This window comes from Bombus impatiens, unplaced genomic scaffold (genome assembly GCF_000188095.3).
Source record: "Bombus impatiens unplaced genomic scaffold, BIMP_2.2 scf_0377, whole genome shotgun sequence".
NCBI classification, from domain to species: domain Eukaryota; kingdom Metazoa; phylum Arthropoda; class Insecta; order Hymenoptera; family Apidae; genus Bombus; species Bombus impatiens.
Window position 1 is genome coordinate 1,143,959 of NT_176796.1, and position 22,478 is coordinate 1,166,436.

The 22,478-nt window shown below is 44.4% G+C and overlaps 3 protein-coding genes across 4 annotated transcripts in view; 2 read left to right on the forward strand and 1 right to left on the reverse strand.

Moving 5' to 3' along the window:
* Positions 1 to 496: 496 nt before the first annotated feature.
* LOC100742183 (shootin-1) lies at positions 497 to 6,395 on the forward strand. The gene is made up of 11 exons (XM_012386211.3): positions 497 to 747; positions 878 to 1,227; positions 2,808 to 3,256; positions 3,935 to 4,048; positions 4,126 to 4,220; positions 4,413 to 4,566; positions 4,642 to 4,770; positions 4,842 to 4,987; positions 5,338 to 5,869; positions 5,950 to 6,008; positions 6,083 to 6,395. Exons 2-11 carry the CDS (start codon positions 1,154 to 1,156, stop codon positions 6,227 to 6,229), a joined length of 1,899 nt encoding a protein of 632 aa, XP_012241634.1. The 5' UTR covers positions 497 to 747; positions 878 to 1,153; the 3' UTR covers positions 6,230 to 6,395.
* A 105-nt stretch (positions 6,396 to 6,500) lies between these two features.
* Positions 6,501 to 8,555, reverse strand: LOC100742303 (protein BCCIP homolog). The gene is made up of 3 exons (XM_003489786.4): positions 8,376 to 8,555; positions 7,311 to 7,565; positions 6,501 to 7,236 (listed from the first exon to the last, which is right to left on the reverse strand). Exons 1-3 carry the CDS (start codon positions 8,484 to 8,486, stop codon positions 6,697 to 6,699), a joined length of 906 nt encoding a protein of 301 aa, XP_003489834.1. The 5' UTR covers positions 8,487 to 8,555; the 3' UTR covers positions 6,501 to 6,696.
* A 319-nt stretch (positions 8,556 to 8,874) lies between these two features.
* The window catches only part of LOC100742427 (protein Skeletor, isoforms B/C), a 53,595-nt gene continuing 39,991 nt past the window's right edge, over positions 8,875 to 22,478 (forward strand). The window contains exon 1 of one of the 2 annotated variants that reach the window (XM_012386085.3): positions 8,875 to 9,020. The gene's annotated coding sequence lies outside the window, so the exon portion shown is untranslated. Of the gene's footprint in view, positions 9,021 to 9,361; positions 9,555 to 22,478 lie in introns of those variants that run through there. The other variant, XM_012386086.3, reaches the window with a different exon arrangement.

The following is a 22,478-nucleotide window of genomic DNA, read 5'->3' on the forward strand; positions in this document are numbered from 1 at the left end:
TCACGGCTGACAGATTCGGTGATAACGCGTTATTAAAGCGAGCTACTCGATGCACTGCGCAAGAAGAGGCCAATTACACGAGAAAACATTTCTTCGTTCCTTTTATTGGCATTAAAGAAACATCGGTGACCAGCCATCTTTGTTGGCACTTTACGAGATAACAAGAACAGTTAATAGATTAATTGAAATAACGCGAGGCTCGATATGCTACGATAATATAGGAAAACCGGCGCGTAAACAAGTAACAGAGAAATAAAAAAGGGGGAAAAATAGATTGTCCTTTTATCGGGATAAATCAAGCTGGGCAATTGGCATTTCTTTCGAAATATATCGCGAAATTGTGCGTAAACGAAAGAAGTATGGCGTGCGAGGCGCGATTTTTCGCTGACAATGAGAAAACCTTGCGGCCACTAACGCACACACCGACGTCTTTCATTAAAGGAAGGGCACGCAATCTCGGGCTCTTTCGAGTCGTCTGGTACCTCTTGAGATAACGTGACATTACGGTCAGCCGTGCGAGCAGTATGCGCGCGAACGTCGGAGAACGCGCATCTTCGTTCTTCTTTTCTGTCATTCTTCGCTACCTCGCTCATCGGACCATAGTTCCATTAACATATCCTTCGTTGCACAGTGATATTCTGTTATATTTCTTTGATCGTCGTTCGATCGGTTTGTAAAAATGCAGCTACGTGCCCGATCGTGATATATCGATCGGTATATTGGCGTCGAACTTGCCAGCTATAGATCGTAAGTTTCTAGTCGCACAGTTTATTCCGTTTTTGTCTCTGCGTTCTTTCTTCTCCTCCTGCATCGAGTACCTCGTAATATTGTCGCAAAGCGACATACGTAATCGCGAACGTTTGTTTTTGATAAAAAGAATGCGGGAAATTGCGTCGAACGAAAGTATGCACGGCGCAAAGAACACCGTTTGACAGCATTCAACATCCACCAGCGCGAAACAGGAAAAGTGAAAGGACTTCATAGACTTCCCGTAGAGGCAATGCGGCAGGTGATGCTGCCATTCGTACGTGTAACCGTAAAATTACGCCCGACGTGCTTTCTTGACCGACAATCGTGCTCTTGGAAAACGTTGCCTCTTACTACAGTCTCGTCGTACGTCTGCGCGCACAGAAATTGCTCCTAGTCCAGATCCATGGACAAAGGCGTCAACCGATCGTCGTTCCTTTATCGATCGACCAACGTAAATGGTGAAACGATACCAGCAAGGTGATCAATTGAATTGCAAGTGGCATATACGCACGGAAAAGTGCAACGATCTACGTGACCGTCGACCCGCTGCGTTGACGCTTGCATGACACGGCACGTTTCAAATTATCATTTCGCTCTTCCTCGATATGCCGCGTCCGTCGTCGTTGTCGGGTTCACGGGACGCGAAGCTTGAATTAAAAATAGTTGGGCTTGGTGTAAAAACGCCAACGAAATCTTTGGTATTGCCATAAAACAGCGAGGACGTCTGCGGGACAGATTTTGCGGTGCGCGGTAGATAAAGCGTTCGTCAGAAGGAAGGCGTCATCGTTCTTTCTAACCCGTAAACGATACTCCAATTCGTCCAAGTATTTGTACATCGTTATACGTTTTCTTACAGTTAGATACTTTGGAATAACGATAAGCGTCGCCGTAACGAGATAAGAAGTAACGTTGGACTAATCGCGATCTATAACGATCGAGGACTTCCGTAGCGACTATGCAAATGACCCAAAAAAACTTTTAGATTCCGGCGGTCGTTAACCTAAGCCATTTATCGAAACACCGGATTTTCTAGAATGACGCGGCCCGCAGTGACATTAACGATCGTTCTCACGAGCAACAGTCGCCCGTGCATTCCAACGAATCAACTTTGAAATGTTTGCGGGAGATCTAGCTGGCTCCCACCAAGTCTAACAACACGTGTCCTCGTAGTCTCGCGTTGGAACGTTGGACGCGTAAGTAAATACGATGCGCTTCTTTGTTTCTCGTTTTCACGCGTGACCGTTAAATCAAGCTGGCATAAACCATAAAGTAATACGGTGGAAATTCGTTGGACGGTTGCATCTGTCTGACGGGCAACAGTGTCGGTAACGATGATAGGGACCAATTGGACGGTGACGTAATATATCACAGAAATAACATTTAAAATTCGAGGAGTGGTCATCGCGACAACGGCGGCTCGTCCGATTACAATTGACATCGGTATTGCGTTTCATCGATTCGCGCTGATCGACGTGCTACGAAGCTGCCTCGAACCGGCACGATATGTATTTTCCTGGCCGATCGTTTATTATCGAGAACCTCCGTAAGAGAAACGTTAGACTCGCCGAACCAACTGACTTCACAATTACCGGTAACTTGATTCGGGATTCGTTGGACGTAACGCGTTTATCATTTCCCGGTAAGTTCGCGTGGCGGCTCGGAAAGCACCTTATCTTCCCATACCGGGTACTTCGAGATTCGTGGAATCGAGATTAGTCACGAATACATTTTGACAGAGCCGGCTATTTCTAACGCGCCTTGTGGCCGCAGGGGGTGCGACCGATAGGCGTATTTTTAGAAAACGATGTTATTAACCCTCTACTGTTTGAGTACGCTTCGATAGGAATACCCTTACACGTTCCAATATGCATAGATTCGTTCAGTTTTCCGATCAACGTCTTTCAAATATACCCATAGCGTGTATCATCGATGAGTTTCGAGTCTCGCGGGATATAAGCGTGAAATTTCGTACAGTGTTATAACCATTCTGTACAAGGTCGATCAACGAGACGGAAAGGCAAGGCTCTCACGAAGGCAAATATATCGTCTGTTCGCAGAGACGACATGAATAAAACGGAACTGAACATCGTCTTGAACACCGAGCCAGCGAGGACATCCTCGAGTGTAATTCACTCGCACATTCCGGTGCCGAGGATATCGAATGCAATTAAAGCCCAAGAAAGGTGTCCCCCATCCCGCAGGGGGTCCTTCGAAAAGCTGTCGCACAGAGGAGTGTCGGTCGCCGCTCAAAGGGCGTCCTTCGAGAAGCTCGACGCTTCCGTTCAGCAGCAACGATCGAGGAACAATAATTTGTCGAGCTCGAGCATCGAGATGCGCAACTCCGAGACTGAGAAACTTGCTTTCCACGCTACTACTAACTGCAAGACGAACGAGCTGGTCGGTGTCGCGAAATTGAACAGGAGCAATAGCCTGGAGAGCAAGTGGAAGAGCAAATACGAGGAATCGGAGAAGAGGAGGAAATTGTTGCTACAGAAGAGCGAGGCCGGTAATTAATAATTAGTAATAAGTTTCGCGGCGTAATGAGCGTTTGTATGGGCCGCCTAAAGTCGTTAGAGAACTTTATTATGATTCCATTAGTCATCATTAACGAAGTGACGAAACACGGCTTCTTCCCTCCGCTTGCGAACATCAATTCGATTAAACAGTTGGGATAGGAGGTTGGTAAATATGGAACGGCGCCGGTTGTAGTTACAGCTTTCCTTTCGTACATCTTTATTCTTCCTTTATTCTTCTTTTTTTTTCGACACGTGCTTCATATAGTTGTTTCTCGTCGCGATCTTATTTCTCACTTTTACGCGATCAATTTCTAACAGCAACTTCGTTTCTTCGAATCGATTAAACTGTTATTGCAAGAAAGATCAAGGTGTAATGGACTTACGTAAAATAAGAGCAAGGCACGATACGTATAGCGAGAGGGAAGTGGCTGATGCATGGTTGTAGTTCATGGCCAATCATCCGACAATCATACAACTTAAACGTTATTCGGTCGTGATTCACTCGTGCACGCGAAACGAATTCTATGACGTTTCTTAGTCATTGGCCATACGCGATGAAATTATAGATTAATCGGAATAAAATATCACCTGAGTATCGTGACGTCTGCATCTGTGAGTACATTTGCAATTAAACTATTAAAGTTGTAATAAACGTTTTTTTATCGCAGCAAGCAAGGAACATGCCGACTTGGAGAAGAAATATCAACAACTACAGAGACAAAATAGCACTTTGCAGTCGCAAGTGCAAGAAAAAGAACAGAGACTTCAAAAGCTGCGAACAGGTAGTTGTTTATACATTCTGGAAATCTTTTCCGACGTTCCTTATTTTTATCTAACGAATTCCTTGATTTTCTTACAGTTTCCGAGGCAGTGTGCAAAGAATACGAACAACTGAAGCATCAATACGAAACTGAGACAGGCGCTATGCATAAAGCCATGCAGCAAGCATCGCAGGTAAATCTAAAACAGTCCATTTCGCTTTTATAATTGTGGATACCGTGATACAGAGTTCGCGTATTTCATTTTTTCTATATAATCGTTGTTATTACACTTAATATCGCATAAGAGGAAAAATCAGTTTCCAAGGTTGCAACTGGGCAGGCAATTCTATGCATAATTTATCGTATAAATTAAAATCACTTTCAGTGGTACAGACAAAATCGCGAACTAAAGAGAAGATCGCAGATCATAACTCAAAAATTCCTGCAATCGAATCCGGAAGGCTCTCTAGACCTTGAGATAGCGGACGAAGTTGACTCGAATTTCGAAGATCTTGATCAGTTGAGAGAAACGGTGAAAGGTATAAACAGAGATTAGTGGCTTACAATTTCACCGTTAATTATGCAAGTTATTTATAAGAGCGGGTAATTTGCAGAATTAAGTAAAGAGATAGCGAGACTTCAGACGGAGTTGCATTCCGCGCGCCTTCAAGAGTTTGAAGCTCAAGAACAAGTGACGCATTTGACCACGCAGTTGGACGAGGAGAGAACTCTCAGACGAAAATGTAATTGGAAACATCTGTACGATTCTCCAACGTTCGTGTAATAATATATAATAATGAAATTTTCCAATTAGGTGAAGAGAAGGTGAACGAGATGAAGGTGCAAAAAGAAAACATGGAGAGGGTGACGAAGATGGTTGCAGAGGAGGTGCAAGCGTTGAAAGCTCAATGCGATCGCGAGAGAGAAAACGCGAAGATTATGAAGATAGAGGCCGAAAGGGTAAGACGCCTTTAATATGGCTGTTTGTTAGCGTCACATCCTCTATAGAGGCATGCTACCGGTATCCACGCCAAGCTTGGATACCATGTTCTAGTTTCCTGTCTTCGTATTTATAAAGAGAGCGACATTTTTCTAATCGATTCTTAGAAATGGTTCGATGTCGTGACATTCCGCGGCGTTTGTAGGACGATAAAAATGTCCTAGAAGGGTCTGGCCACGTAGTGGGAAAGGTGATGGACGATCTGGCGAAAGCACCGAGTCGGACGACTCGGCACTTACCCCAGAATCTTGAGGGAGAAGAATTATGCATAAAAATTTATAACAGGCATTCTGTGTCGTACTTTTAACAGGTACAAAAGGAAAGAAACGTGCTGGCTCATCAGAGCGCACTCTTGATGGCTGAAGTTGGCGATGACCCTAATGGAAGATTATTAACCGTTCTACAAGAGGTGGAGTCTTTGAAGAGACTATTGGAGGAAGAGCAACAGAACCATGCTTCTCACATACAGATGCTGGAGGAGAAGTTGGAGGAGAAAGAGTCGAACGTCGAGTTCGAAATAGTAGAGGAAAAGTTAAAGCTGGCCGAGTCAGAGTTGGAAGTTGTAACGCAAAGGGCAGAAAGGGCGGAAAAGTCGGTGGAAACTCTGGAAGGAGTGGTTCAAACTTTGAAGGCGAAGATCAGTGAGCTGGAAGAAAAGCTTTCCAGGCCACCACCACCCCCTTTGCCTCCACCTCCGCCGCCGCCGATGTTCAACAACGGTGGACAATCGTCGATAAAATTGCTGACGAAAGAAAAAATTAATTCGGAACGAAACGCGGTGACTGACATGGAGAACATGCTTGGAATTACGAAAAAAACACCGACGGTTGCGCAACAGCCTGGTAATTATGTTTTAGATTTTGCAGGTGGTTGAGCAACTGTGCTAATATCGTGCGTTATATTTATTTTTTAATCGTTCCAGCTATCGACGACATTATCAACCAAATAAAAGGTGGACGCTTCACGTTGAAGCAAACGGATGTAAGTTTATGCAATCGTGGACGTTATTTTTTTATATGAAAATTACGTTTCTCAAGTGAAACGATTCGTTGCAGAAACAAAGGGAAGAGGAGAGAAAAAGACGACAGGAAGCGGAAAGCGCGCCGCCCGCTGTCTCGGAAATGTTAAATATTTTGGGTACCATGAGAAGAAGAGCCAAGCCGATAAAGCAATCGTTGAAATCAACAGACTCATCGACGTAAAAGTAGATGCTGTCGGTAATATGTAAAAAATTTGTACGCCTCGGGCACGAGTTACGTGCCATTGTTCGGACATTAATCGCGACGCGTATTTTTTTAAACAAAGATCTGTTCTACAAGAATGTTTATATTATTTATTTAGATGGAAAATAAATTTTCTACCACTAAACGTAGTATCTACATTGACGGTCCATGAAAGATCTAAGTATTCATGTACTTTTAGGCATAAAGAGAATGAATAACAGATGGTTACAGGGCAAGTGACGGGAAACAGTTTGCAGTAAGCAGTACGAAAAGGTGTATTATAAAAAGCTGATTACATGTAAAACATAGTAGTTCATTGTACAATAGATCGTCAAAGAAACCAACTTTCGAAAGCGCATATCTTCCTTTGGTACACATAAGGAAGGTGCTTGTTCTTTCTTTTTCTTAGGAATATGAGATGAATTAACGTTAGTCCTTCAAATTGATTAAGGTACTTCACTTTTTATTCTGTCGATAATTGATTGTAATCTGAAAGCTTCGAAGAGAAGCACTCTCCTGTAAGGTGTCATTTCATCGTCAGACTCAGTCCACGTTCCAGATACAGCACTGTCCGATTCTTTCTCGACTGAAAATTCAAAACTTATCGTTGCTTCCTGCGCAAAAATTTCTTCCTCCGGATTGCTCCATACAATAACCTGTTCACACGTATTATCTTTCTTTTTACTTTTTGATCTTTTAACTAGTTCCGGTCTTTTTGTTTTATAGAATTTACAGATTAATATATAATATGAAAAATCGAAAGGCATCTTCTTGTTATTTGCCTTTTTTATATCGGACATTAAATTTTCCAAAAGTGGCACGGATATCTGTGCTGGAATATTAACAAATCTTTCGTTGATCAATAAACCTAATACTTCCGTCTCGTCTTCGAGAAGATTTTTTATCATAGTATCTACTGTGTCCGTCGCATGTTCCTTTGCCATCTGCGTCAGTAATTCTCTGAGTTGTTGTATACAAGGATAATTCTGAAATAAACCAATTTGCGCATCACCGGATGACTTTTGTACTAATTAAATGACATTATATACAATATATTTACCTGTTTAGAAGATAAATTAATTACTGTAGTAATACCAAACACGTCGTTGACATCGGTATCTTCGTCGTCCGATTCTTCTAAATCCACCGATTGCTTGACAACCGAACCTACGTAGTTTTCGCGGATTATTAAATCTGCCAGACCACCTAAATCAACATGAGCTTTCAAAAACAATTGTTGTAATAAGGTCTTAATGCCATGATAATCCGGATCCACTGGATATCTTCCTTCAAAGTCTACTTGAATTTCCATTCCCTAAATATAAAAAAAAATTTTATACTTTAACGTTTATTTATATTTAATATTTTGTATTATGACATATTAGTTGTGAAATATGAAATTTAAAAAATATACTTAACTTAATTACAGAATACAAATCGAAATAAATTCACATTTTCTTTGATTATAAATAATTTTTATCACAAATTAAAGATGTCTTTGTCATTAACCCCTTAACCTGCGAGGTTGTGTTAGAGACGTAGTACGACGATCGGGCCGAATATAAACAACACGTGTGAGGGACGTGGTACGTCGATAGGGCCAAACATCAACAAGACGCGCGAGAGACATAGTACGTCGATGTTATTGATTTATTATTTACTTCAAGGTAATAAATCTTTTTTGTTCGATGATCAATCGGTAGCAATTATTTATCAATTATCTTGCAAAATAAAATTAGTTGTACCTTACACATGATTTGCACGATTTCGAGCGCTCAGGCAAACTGTCAAATGGCTTGACCTGAGACCGACCGTGTCGTTGCTTATGACACGCGCTATTGGAACATAAATCGTAAGACAAGGGGTTAATAACTTACAACACTGTATTTGCTTAACAATGCTCTTATGGAATTGGCACTTTGTTGGTTATGACAGTTGTACGAATGATTTCCACAATTGCTAAAGATTATACGCGTACTTAATTATTATGTTTCATTTTCGATGAATGTCAATTGTCTCGAAGACAGCTTTCAAATAAATGTGAATCAACGACCGCGTGCTCGAAAGTAGGGTTAAGACCGACTAATCACATTTTATACTGATTTTTTTCACTCAAATTCCTTACCTCTTCTTCCAATGGTTCCTTCTCGTCATTCTCACTACTTGACGAACTTTGATCATCGTCCCTGGAAAGTGGGAAAAGTCGCTGGTCACGTTTTTTGGTTGGAGCAGCCATTGTCACGGACTAAGGAGCGGTTCTGCCGTTCTGCTGGGCACCACGTGATATATATATCGTAGTATCAACGCAATTGTTTTTAATTTTCAAGAATGCTAAGATCGATAATTATTTGTTCAAGTACGATATTAGTACTTATATTTTTTAATAAAGAAACAACCATAAGTATTCCTTTTTATTTTTTAACAAATATAAGTTAGGTATTTGATTTTTACATAATGGATGTATATACAATCGTTTCAAATATGAAACGGTAAAAGTATTTGTTTAGTATCTAGCAAGAATTATGAACGATAACATTACAATATTAATCGCATAAAATAATTATATCGCATTTAAGTTTTAATTAGTTCAAATTTCAATTACTTCAAACGTTCGTCGACAGATGTCGCCAAATACATACTTTTGTCGTCGCGCGGCTCCAGTGATCAGTTACAGCTCATTTAGCGCGCGAGTGTGTTGTATGCAGTGTAGTGTCAATTTTACAAGACTTCGTTGCACAAAAAAGGAAATGTCTTCGAGGCGAGAAAGAAGGTAAGCGAATTCGACGAACCGTGTTATTTATGGCAAAAAGACGCGAATTAAGTTAACAAACAAAAAGCAAAAGGATGTGTTTCGCGACTATACCGAAGGTCGTAAATTTCGTATCCACCGCTGTGGAAAGTGTCGTCATTCGTCATGCGCTTGAAACGTACCGCGCAAGCGAACTGTTTTTTTAAATAAAAACTTTGCTATTTAGCTACACGTTGCCCCGAAATGTAATCGTTAGAAAGGACAATGCGCGTAACGCTACTTGAGAAAGTTACCTTGGATTCGGTACTCGTTCGATAGGTTTCGATATAACGGGAGGGAAAAATTTGAACTTCGAATCGCATACTCGTGTGCAGTGAGGCGAAGACGCGTCCGTTGTCGGCACTGCGAGCCAAAATTCGATTAAAGTTCTCGCGCATGGGCCGAAGGAAATCCTGTTTTCTCAAATTTCCCGGAGTCTGTCAGGTGGCACCACGGCGTTCACCGGTCCGGGTACATCGCATCGAACAATACGGAGCAGTGCGATCGCTTTTTTAGGTTATAAAAACACGTAGCCTCATAACGTATATCCCCGAGTTATAGAGTAAAATATTCGCGCAAAAAGCAGAGCCGACGGTGGCCCTCTTTTGTCGTGCTCCCCCGTGAATATTTCGTGAGTGCTTTGAGCTGTGGCGGGCGGTGAGATGGCTGTCTCTCTTTCTCTCTTCTAGTACCTGTATTTCTATATATCTATCTCTGTTTCTTTCTCTTTATCTGGTGTTTTTATAGATGTTCGGCTGAATAGATGTTCTCGAACAGTGTACCACGTACATCCCCCCTTCGCGATTCTACCTCGTGATACGCATACAACGTGTATATATCGTGTATCGATGTACACAATGCTGCCGATGCATTAAGGATTAGTTCGATTATCAGCTACGTAACCGGAAGTAAATAGTTTCAGCGAACTTTTACGCGACCCGAAGGAACTACGAACCTTGTCTTACACTCCATCTTAACGTCTAATGTTTCCTTTTATGTTTTCTATTGATTTTTATTCGTAACGAAATAGCATCTTTTTTTTTTTTTAAATAACGAATATAACATCGATTAGCTCTCTTTTCGTAAAAAAGAAGACACATAGGGAAGAACGAGTAATTTGATAATTAATTTCGTACGAATCACATTTCGATATACGCGACTAAAAATTTGCTTCGAATAGTCGATCGCATCTCGGAACAACAACATATGTTTCGGGTAATCTTTTCACGATTATGTTTAACGTAAGCTATAGGTTTCAAAGGCAGTAAATAACGGTACTATCCGCGGAAGACGCGTAAAATAAAGAATCTGCTAACTAAGGAAAACGTCTGCCTTTCCTTCTCTCGTAAGTCTCGTTGAAACTATTTAACAAGCTGAAATCGAGCTACTCCTGGCTACCGAGCCACTCTCTATATGGTATATACATACATACGTGTACACGACTGCAATGTTTTTCATTTTTTGGCTGCTCGGTGTCTTTTCTTTAGCGCTGTTCCATAGCATATAGCTGTCTCACCTGCCTTGATCTGTACCACCTGTGCGTTTCGTTTTTATCCTATGCTTCCTCTCGCGAGACGCGTCCCAACGGAAGTTTCTCGACTACCGGAAACCACGTCGTTTCTTTACGTTTTCCTCGTCGATGCGGTCGATCGTCGAATCGTTTCGTCGTGACGTTACACGATGAGATACGAGACGATGGAAGAAAGACCGTATCGAAAGTGAACTGTTCCAGGTATACGCGCGATGTGGACGCGAGATCTCGTCGAACGGAAGCGATCGAACGCGATTGCCGATTAATTGCGCCGTCCCTTCCCTGTTGCCTAATTCGATAGCCTACTACTGATAACACGCAAACCACCGTGGCTCGTTTGATCGCGGACACGAGAGAGAGAGCGAGCACGCGTTTCACGGTTAACAGGCACAGGCCATGGATGATGTTACAATTTTGGATCTCGTTAGCTTCGGGGGATTTGGTTTATTGATTTCTCCTCGCCGTTTTCTTCTAGACGGCCTTCGAGGTGACGCGTCTATCCAACTTTGTCCTTGTTCAAACGTTCGTTACGAGACGAGCGTTCGTTTCGCTGGAAATTTCAAAGACGCGGTATTAATCGGGAAATTTGGAAAATTTGGATAATAAGTACGTACGTATTTGAACAATAAATAAGTAAATACGTACGTATCGCGGTATACGAATTCGTCAAATGTTTCCTTAAGCGTAATGTCCGTATTTCGCTTTGGCTATTTTGCAAATTATTTTCGAAATCGAGTTGTACGAGTACCGCGTTATACGGAGTCCTAGCGTAATCGTTTATTGATTTTATGCGATTTGGAATTTCGCGTTGCCCTAGACCGTTCCATACTATTGCGCTGTTTGTCGCGTCAGTCTGTACGAAGCAATTTCGGATGTTTTCCTTCAAACATGTATATTTCAGCACGGTACATCGTACACACGTAGATCGTGTTTTTATTCATTGAAAGGTTTGTCGTATCGCTCGTACTACGACAACAAATATTAATTATCATCGAACGAATAGAAACGATCGCATATCGGTATCGGGAACAAAGTGATCGCGTCTGTTAAACGTAGGGAGTAGTCGGTGCGATTTGGACGCAAGGCGTTCCTCTTTTTTCGCCGGTGGTGGGAATTACAGAGCGAAACGAACGAAATTAAGCCATATGGTTATATCGCAGGGGTGTGCTCGGCCCGATGCGCGGCGCAACTGGTTGATTTATCGGTGCTTTCGCGTAGCGAAAACTAGCAAGAAGGCCGAATTGAATTACGCTGCGTGCACAAATTGCTTTATTCAAATGCAATTTAAGGGTGGCGCGTCTTTCGCAGACTGCAAAGGAGAGTTTAAAGAGGCTGTTGCGTTAGGTATCCTTCTCACATACTGTACATCGTTCTATTTATCGATCTGCTCCTATATTTCTGCCCTCCATTTTTTCAACAACCATCTTCGACGATAATTTTCGATCGGCCAAATTATTTCTCCGATTCTGCACGCAGTAACGCGAACTCGAATTCTGAATTTCTGAAAAGAAATCGCGTCGGTTCACGATCGAACCACGTTTTACGTAACGCGCGACGTAAATTTGCAGAAAATGAGGCTGGGTTAATCAACTTTGGTCGACGCTACGTCAAAGCGTTTGAGGTCCTTTCCTGCTTGACCTTTCGAAACGGCAACGTAGGTGGACATTAACGTCGTATCTTGGCTCGACGTACTCCCGACGTCGACGTTTCTTCCTGCTGCTCTTCTTCCCCTTTCGATGGCGAGAATGCTCGAAGCTGATTACATTGCAGCTCGTCGAAAGTTCAGAAAACGTCGGAATATCGGACGCGCCTGGGTCAAGCTTTTTCCTTCTATCGGGCGGAATTTTTCTGCCATTGGAACAAGCTGTTCGTCGAGGGGATACGTATAAATTCGATCGAACGTTTTCCATCGTTGCCTCGGGTTGCGCGAATCGCCAGAGATTTATCATCCTCGTTCCTGACCCTTGGTCGAAGCCAAACGGTTAAGAAACCAGCCTAACAAGCATCGAGTCGCTACGTTTTCCTCGCCAAACAATTGCGAGTGGTTCTCTTTCCAAATTTCGTCGTTTCGAACTGTTCAAAGATTCGGACGATAATTACGATTCGGTTGCGACGCGAAATCGTGATTCTCTACTTTTCTGTTTCATTTCCAAATGCCTGGTAAATTCTTTTAATTTTATTCTATTTCCACGCCGTTTCAATTTGGACGATCTCGAAGAAAGCAAACAGTATCTTTGACTTTGAACACGCGCACGATATCATTGAGAATATCAAGCCAACCAAAATACCTTCAGTTACGTCTCTATGCTCCCTATAGGGAAGATTCGCATGATAAAAGCTTCTCAGAGTAACTAAGATTCTTAGGATTCAACGGGAAATGAAAGATGCTGCCTCTCGAATATCGTGCAACTTTTCTCCGAATCTCGCTGTCAACTACTTAGCGATATTATTCACTTACATCGTCGTGCAAAGTTTGTTTACTCGTCGCGGCGCCGATTATTCGAGCAACGATTTAGCGCAGCCATTCGAAGTCGTCTGGAATAATCGTCTATCCGCGGTGGATAAAGACAGTTGTCCTTAAATTTCTCATTGGCGTAAAGAATAACGAAGAAGCGAATAGCGTATAGAAGAGGATAGCGGATGATTAATTGTACGTTAGAGTTCTCCTTTATCCGATTTCTAAAGCTTTCGCGGCGGATTGCTAATATTATGTTACGTCGGTTGGCGCGGTGACGTAGCAGGATCTTTATCTGCTCCGGTCCGGTTTTTCCGGTTTCACCCTCGCGGCTTAAACGTCGTTTCCGGTTGCATCGTTGCCAGTCGGTTCGACCGGCCTTCGAATTTAAGTCGACTCGGCGCATTATTATTCATGAAGCGTTGCCAGTGAGCGCGAGTAAGAAGAGCAAACACGAACGTTTCGAATGTATTTCCGGGTGCGATAAGAAAAGAAGAATAGAAGAGAATAGAAGAGAATAGAAGAGAATAGAAGAGAAGAGAGCCACGGTGATATTTACGATGAAAATTACGACGGCATCGTGTTGCACGATCGTTGGTCGTTATATCGGAGCCGCGACGAAAATCGTTAATCAAACTGTTCTCGAAATGGAACGACCGGGTCTAATAACTCGCTCGCAAGACAGAATAGGCTGCACGGTGAATGGAAGTAAGGCGTCGTATTACGGCAATGTTCCGAAAGAGAAATCTTCCTTATAACGTTGGATTGTTATGCGAGGAAGGCTCGAGCTGTATAATGCCATTGTATCGTCAGGATAATAGGGCTATTAAATTTGCTATGTGAATATCGTCGAACGATAAAAATATCCGCGATCGCTTATTAAAGTTCTCTCGTTCGTTCAGCCTATGCTATATGTTCGTTCGCGTATCGTGGAAGGAATTCTTCCTTCCAAATGTTCGCCCACGGACGAGAGAGGAACTCGGAGAGGAACGAAACGGAAAGAGAAAAAGCTTTCTAGCGAATAGTTAACAAGACGGAAAGACAAGGTTACTCGTTGGACAAAGTCGATCGTGAGGATTATTCCGACGACCGAACAGCGTGGTTGGTCGTGTTCGAACGACGACGAAAGAGTATAGCAGCACCATTGCCGATACACCGGAACTAATTTGATAGCGTTTTGGGTCAGCCAGGGTCGTACGGGAAAGGAAAGAGCCCCTGAAGGTTGCGTCCTACTTCCAACGTCGCGATGCTTGGGTGGGAGTGCAACAGAAAGCAAACGGGTAGGATAAGGACTGGGTGGATCTAGGGGTGGGAGAGGGAAAAAACTCTACCGCGAGAGAAAACCGAATCAATAAACCTACGATCTCGCCTCCAGCCTGCTGCCTCCTGCCTTGCACCTACTTATGTAACTAGGCGAGCAGTTACGACCCTTCGAACTGCATGCTTGCATTAATGGGCCGACCAAGTACCGCGAATTACCTTGCCGTTCGGATAATTAATTAGCCACAGCGATCTTTTCACTTCGGACGTTGATGCGATGATAAATAACCGAACGATTCTCGCCTCTCTATCATCGTTATCTATACATATTTCTATATATTTCTTCCGCTTCTTCGTGAGTTCGTAACGTCCGATCGACGTTTCCAAGATGCTTGCCGAGGAATTTTTATTTTCGTAGAAAGATAGATTTCGATTTTCAGCTTTTCGGGAATTTGGCAGGAAATTTTACATAGATTCGAGATAGAATCGACGAAGGTACAAAGTTTCGCGATCAAAGTAGGCGGATTTAAATCGACGATCGATTTCGTATCGCTGCCTCTAACGTCGAATGGGGTGCGTTTAGCCTGTGGCTGCGATCGAATTATATGGCGCTCGCTATCTCGAATGTTTGACGAGTGACAATTAGGGGAATATATCTTTAGAAAAGTAGATCTTATCGTGGCAATGATCGAACACGTATAATTGCGTTTCTTGGTGCGCAAGGCAACGGTCGGAACATTCGGAATTTATTGGAAAATTCGATCGACGCTATTCGACACCGACGTGACTTCATTTTCTGGCCAACGGTTGACAGAGTATAATTCTCGCAGAGAGATAGACACCGTGGCAATTGTTACTCGTCTTTGTTTCTCCAGACATTGTTCTCTCATTACGACAGGATGTCACGAGGTTTCAATTTCCGCGGTACATTTAAATCCTTCTGCTTCTCCCGATAGCTTGTTAGCTTTAGTTCTCGCCCGCGGCTCCGGCAATTACCCGACCGGTTCGCCTCGAATTATTTTCTAACGATAAGACAAATCCCTGATAAATACCTAACAGAGATCGTTTTAAACCACGTCAATCGGCATAACGCGACGATAAATTTTGTTTTCAAATAAAGAGAGAACGACTATGAAAAGAGGGTCGTACGAGAAGTAAAAGAAATTCGTTTCTATCGTGCATCTATCGTACTTTTATTTTATTTTTTATTTTTAATAAATAAAAAATGGTTTTGCAAAATTGTCCGGACATCTTAATTGCGAGAAGAACGCGCTCATTTATGATAAACCGAGAGAAAAGAAAAGGGAACGGAATACAAGGCCGTGGCACAATGCTGTCTGCCTTGAATTTTGATTGGAATGCCCATTGTCTTCCATTTAATTATCTGTTTAATGCTGACCGTCGTCTCTTCCGCTCGTCCTTCGTACGTACATGTTCCGTTTGCGTGTCCTACGTATGTACGAATTCGCGTTTGCCGATATAATTAACGACTCGCAATTAAGACCAACGAATAGAATCGACGGGAATAGAATAGAATCGGGAAATAATGGGGATAACGACGACGAAACGAAAAACTGTGAAAAAATATTTGGATACAAAAATTGCCGCGCGAGTATTTCGACGTTTAAAGATCGTTTCTTGTTTTAATTGGGAGAAAATAGCATCTACACGCGCGTATGCGAGGAGACGCGGATACGAGATAACGATCTCTTGGAAAAAGAATTTCTTTCGTAGAAAATTTGCATGTTTGACGGGGACCATGGAGGATTCGAAAGAGTACTTTACTTTCGTTTTCGACGAGATAAAATATTTGGTCAGTTACATTGTCTACGGTCTGTTACACAAATACAGTGGTCACGTGGCACGCGGCGAGCTTCAAACGTTGTTTGCGAAGGGAAGATATTAAACTTCCAACATGATGCACGGCCTCGGACTCGGAGCGTAACTCCGGAAAGGAACTCGGGAAAGGAATGCGGGTATCGAGTTTCAGCTCCTTTGTGTACAAAGAAACCCTTCGACAACTTCGTTCCAAGCGTTTCGTTACTTATTGCTCGAATAATTTAAAGCAGTAACGAATCTTCATCGTCTGCTCGCGCGCTTCATTTTCCAAACTCTTCGTTCACCCGTTAAATTTTCATCGTACCGTAAGCGATATAGTCGCCATCCTTGGAAAGAAAGGCGCCCTTCTCGGTGCGGATCGCGACCGATTTCGCGTCTCCATAGAGCTTCGCCGACATAAAAGCCGCCTCATTTCCTCCCGCAACGAGAGCGAGACAGAGAAAAAAAGGAGAAACAAAGAATGAAAAAACGAAGTAAAATATCATTTTCGAATGGTTCTTTCGCGCGAGCGGTTGGGAAATCGCGCGGCCAAACTCCAGATATACGTATACACGAGGTTTGGTGGTGGTCGTCGACGTGATCGAAGGGAGCGAGAGGAAAAAAGGACCGAGGCAGAAGTAAATAAGACAAAGGTTGGAGAAGGGACGGTAGACCGATGGAGGGATGGAAAGCAGCCAGGGGATGGTACGTGGTTGCGTGTGTGCGACGATGGGAGCTTTTCAAGGAAGCGACGTGTGTGCGAGAAACGCGAGAGCTCGTGCGCCGGCTGGCTACGGACAAAAGCGTGGCTCGAGCTTTTTTTAATCGCGTCTCTCTTACACCTGCTCTCGTTCGACCTGCCTGCCTTGGCTGGCGACACCTTCCACGTGGCCCCATTATCTCTTCTTCTTTCTCTTCTCTTTCCCTTCTTTTCGTCCATCTTGAATCGGCTCGGTTTTATCGGAGTATCGCTCGACTTACCCCCAAGGACGCGCGGCCGTATCGTCGTCCACGAAACCAGGCTGGTTTTACGGATTCTCGATCGGGAAGAGAACTCCCCGTCGTCGGTTCGGAGAGGGGTGGACGATGACGCGTGAATCGCAGAGATAGAATTTTATTTTCCATAGGCGCCGCGCTATTTATGCCTCGTACGCCTGGAAACGGGCCTCGATACCGTGATATATTCGCGCGTGAGTGGCCGAAAGCCTGTGGCGAATTTGCCGGTGACGCGGCGTCGTACCGCGTGTCCTTCGATTTTCATCCCTATCGTTCCGTTATCGCGACCACCGCTCTTCGAGACAACGACTTTCGCCGGTTTATCTTGCCCCCGTGAATTTCCCCACGTTTCCTCTTCGTTTCCATACATTGGCCGTTGCAAGCTTGGAAAACCATCGCTGGTTGGAAATTATTTTTTTTCTATCTCTCGCGGAGAAGTGTCGAGGAACTTTCGAGTAGCCTCGATTCGCGCGTTGCTGTTCACGTACAACTACCAAAAGTCTTGAACGATTCGTCGCGCAACATCGTCGTTTCTAAAGTTTTAAATCGTTTTCGTTAACCGGGAAAAAGGTTCGAGCCTCGCCAGGAGTTCTTCCACGGGGCAAGCGTATCCTCGAGAGGAATGGCGCGGCTCGAGCGAGTAATTTGAAATTCAGCTTCGTCTTTTCTTACGTCGCACGAACGAGCTTGCTTCCTCTGTCGCAGCGAAGCAAAGTCACGCAAACGAGTTTAGAACGAGAAGAAAGGACGAAAAATAGGGAGTAGATACGTTATTATGTTTCTTCGGAACCGATACAGACAACGGCGAGACGATGATGCGATTTCCCCTTGACGGGAACGAATTTACGAAACGTTGCGTGGTCGGCTGTGGGAATCGAGAGGCTGCTTATTTATCGACGCACGATCGGTCCTGCGACAATTTCCCGCGCAAAAGTTGTCGCGATTCCATTATGACGATATTATGTGGAGGAACGCGAAACGTTTGAAAATCGAATGCAAAGGAAAAGGCGACTAATTGGAAGAGAAAAACTTGGCAAGAAGTAAATTCGTTTTTTCTTCGTATCGGAATGAAATTATTCGATAGGATACATCTATACCGCTAGGAAATTCGGAAACTATTTGCCAACGATCTTAAACATCTTTTCTTTGAAGCAGCGACGTTCGTGCTTTCATTAGTACGGTCGTAACCGTTGAACACACGACGAAACAAAAAGCGCTCGTAATTTCGACTCGCTCCTCCAAAATCCTAGATACTCGATAGCATCCTGGCAGCGGATTCAGCCAGCGCAGTGGCTGCATCCTTTTGGCGCGCGCTCGATTCAAGTAGTCAAAGTGCAAAAGCTCAAAAAGGACGCCTCGCTGCGTGAAGCTTCGGGAAACTCGGACTTTGAGTCTCTCTCTCTCTCTTTCTCTTTTTGAAAGTACGCATTCACGTAGGCAGGTACTCGCGTGGAGGAAGAGCAGAGAGGAAGAGAAAGAGGAGAGAGCTTTGAAAGCTGTCGCAGGAACGAATCGGACGGGCGAGCTGTTGAAACGCGGGCGTAGAGGATGTACGGTAATAGATTGTACAACCGGGCGATTCTGCATGAAAAAATAAACCACGAGTGTCGGATAAAAGTTTTACGCGCGAGCCATCGTTTTCGAGAAAATCGACTTTGATAGTACGAGGGTGCGTACTCGCGTTCGCTACGCGTAATAGTGGAATTACCGTCGCTGTAGTTTCTAAGTCGACTGCGAATGTTTTTACGTCTACGCGAGATTTAAAGGTACAAAATGCCGTGTAAACGCGTATAAATTATTTCATCGGATGCATACAAATTTGCATAAACATTCGCCGTCTATTCGCAATGGTTTTTCGCGAGTTGCGTGTTTCGAAAAAAAAAGATTGTAACGTTTGCAAAACGATGCAAAGTTTGCTGCATTTTGATCTTTTTCTCCTCGCGGTGAACCGTCCAAGTCGATCGTTTATTTCGAAACACCCTGTACAAGTTAGCGAGTCGAGAAAGAGGTAGCACATTTCTCATTGAAATACCGTCATATTTCCGCGTTGCCAATGCGTTTCGCGCACACAGCTGACTAAGACGTACGAGCGAGCCGAGTTCGATCTCGCTAAGAGCGAATCACGCGCCGCGCTTTCTGTGAGTCGAATTGGAAATAATGCGAGAATCGAAAGCCATCGCTACCCTCTCTCCGACGGATCGTTTTATCGATAGATCTTAACATTCTCGCCGCTGACAAATTACGTTGCGTTTGCCTGTCTCTCCGTACGAAACCGCCTCTACATATTTCGAGTATTTCTTTTTAAGTAAGTTTTTCCTTCGGATTCGCGTCGAGTCTCTTGTAAAATTTCACGATCGTACGGACTTCGTGCCGTTTACCTCGTATCAATTTTATTTCAAATTCCCCGCACGCTCGACGTACGTAGGATCGCGTTAAGGCATCGTCCGATCGGAAGCGATCTAGGAGCGGATTAATCCGACGATGGGATTTCGAAACGCGGCCGATCTCCTTTTCCGCGTGTATATTCCGAAATGAAATTAAACCGTTCGATTCGGTGTCAATCAAAGTGGATCCACTCGGATGATATTTGACGGTTGCCGTGAAAATACGCATCGACGAGTCCTTCTAGAAATTACGTTACGCCCTTATTACCTGTCATTGTTCGATAACGATATATATTTAATTAAATCGGACCCGGCCGATTGAAAGCAGACGGGACGTGCTAGATTTTAACGAACCTGTCAACGTCGTCGTTCCCCTGATGCGGCCACTCGATATTCGTTTCTGTCCGACGGAATGCTCGATCGAAGTTATTGTCTCGCTGTGCTTTCCCAAACAGGCAAATGCGCCCCGTTACGCGCGATTATCGATCTTTGTCTGATCGACGAGGGAAACGAACAAGTTCGATTTCTTAAGAAACGAAATTTACTTTTCCGCGATATCGGCAAAAAAATCAGAACGATAGATTTAAATTCGTCGTAACCAATCGTCGCGCTAAATTATCAACAGAATCGATCAGTTTTACGCGCTACGTTCTGTTTGTCGCGTAGAGTACCGTCGATTAATCCGACGTCCGCGAGTGCACGTCGTAACCGATTCCTCGGCGGATGATAAAAAAAGAGGGAAAAGCAAAAAGGGGAAAAATGGTTGCGATCGAAAATGATCGTAGAGTCGCGTTAAAAGCAACGATTTCATCGACCACGGCAGCCACGCGTTACGGACGCGCTCAAAGCTCGCACGAACGACCGGCGAAAGCTGGCTATAGCGTGCCGCGTGGTCGTGCAAAACGTATCGTCGGAGATGGCCGGAACTGCAACAACGAAACGACGAAACAGCGATCCGCTTGTTACATCCTGGAATGTTTTCAATTAACCGGTAGACGATCGTCGATCGACTCGTAATTTACCAGCTGATGAGCATATTGCACAGAGTTATCCGAGCGTAAAGAAAAACCGAGACTTCTCGACTTAAGCACGCCTCGAATAACGAGTTCGGGCAATGATCGAATCCTTTCACCGTTGTTTTAGTTCGACCGCGAATCCACTAATTCTGAACGAACGTTTCGCTTGTGCCCGACCAAGAATCACCGGCATCGAGAGTGAAAATTCACGATTTCGGCAGAGGCGGTACAGAAAAGAAGGAGATAAAAACATAGAAGAATTTGGTTGAAAAGGAAAGTTGCCGATGAATAGGTTTAAAGCGATCGAAAGGGCTATCGGTCGCGCGTGTACGAACTTTACTCGAAACATTCGGAATCGAGCAACTTTACTTTACGTCGATTATCTCTTTATTTATGTTCCAATTTGGTTTTATTCTATTTTTTACCGTACCGCGCTCCGTTCTCTCGCTCGTTATTTTTTTCATATTTACTTTATTTCATATTTCTATCATTAGTCCTTGTTACTGCCTTAAACGAATCGCAATTATTACCCTGCCATTGTCTCGACTTTGTTTCGCCTTGCCCATTCGCGCGTCCTCCTCTCCTATTTAATTTCCCTCTCGCTTCCTCTATTTTCATTCCACGAGCAAACCAACACGGTCGGGGAGACAGATAAAGCCGTTGAGCTGATTTCGAATTCTTTGCCGCGACAACGAAATCGTATTACATTCATTAAAGGCTGTGAGCCGGCTAAGAACACAAAACACTGGCGAGGGTAGCGGGTGAAAGAGGGGGCGGGACAGAGGGATCGGTGTATAAGCGCGATACGTATCGAGGAGCGAGACGACGAGGAGAGCCGAGTCGACTCTAACGTGTCAGTGGAACAGCGAACCTTCTAACCGCGGTTCGTTACAAGAAGACACGACCCGCGGCTGCAATTGCATCCCCTTCTGCCTGACTTTTCTTCCTGACACCGCGGCGAGATCCTCGGCGTGCCTGCGGTCCGTTTCTCCTGGTCTAGATTTCGTCTACGTCTGTCTCTAGCGATGGCGTCGATATTTCGGGACTGGTATTTCCGACTTGCCCTTTGTCGTACCTTGACGGAAGCGTTGCGCGTAGGTTTCACGTAGGACGATCTGCAGTCCTTCGAACGAACTTTGACCTATCGCCAAACGAACGTAGGTGTCGAATATTCGGAACGTTATGACGTACGTAGGAGCGGCATCGTTCGTCACAGTTACAACGTTTGCCAAATCGTGCGAGATGCGAGCTCAGTTGCGATCCGATAGTACGTGCGAGCAGCCAACGGACCGACTATACGGTATTTCCTACTACGTCGGCACTAACGAGCGAACATTCCGCTTTCGTGCTTGCCTTCGTCCTTTTTATTTCGTCCCAGAGAATCTGAAACGACCTTGGGCGCTTGCTCGCGATCGTTCACTCGTCTGGCGTTCTCCAGCGCAACCCTCGTCCCTTCCCGGTATCGCGACTCTCTTACGCCGTTTGGCCGCGTCACGATCCTGCAGATCGAAGGTAACCGATCGCTATAACGATCGACAACGTCTTAGAATCGGTATCGATAAGTCGACGCGAGTGTATCGGTCCCATCGCTAGCGGCGGTCGTAGCCGTGTTAGACTAGAGCTCTTTAGGTATCCAGGGTGGGGTGAGATTGGGCGCAGAACCAGCGTGGGTAATGGTGACTACGTTGGCTGGTAGGTTCCGCGGGGTTAGCAGGGCCGAGAGGAAGGCGGCGGTGGGGTGGGCTCGGGTGGCATGGCGCGGGGGTGCACCGCAAGCTCGAAAGTTGGGAAAAAGCCAAGGAAGGGGTTGTGCTTCGAACGGAGGTCCGTCCGAGGGCGCAAGCTCGAGGTCGTCCCCGTATCCTCCCACTCTGGCACGCGATAGGTGGAGCCTCCCTGGCCGCCAATACATGTCCTGGACCCGTGTACGCTACGTGCGTAACCCCAGTCAGTCCTTCCACGTCCGAAAACGCGCGCTCT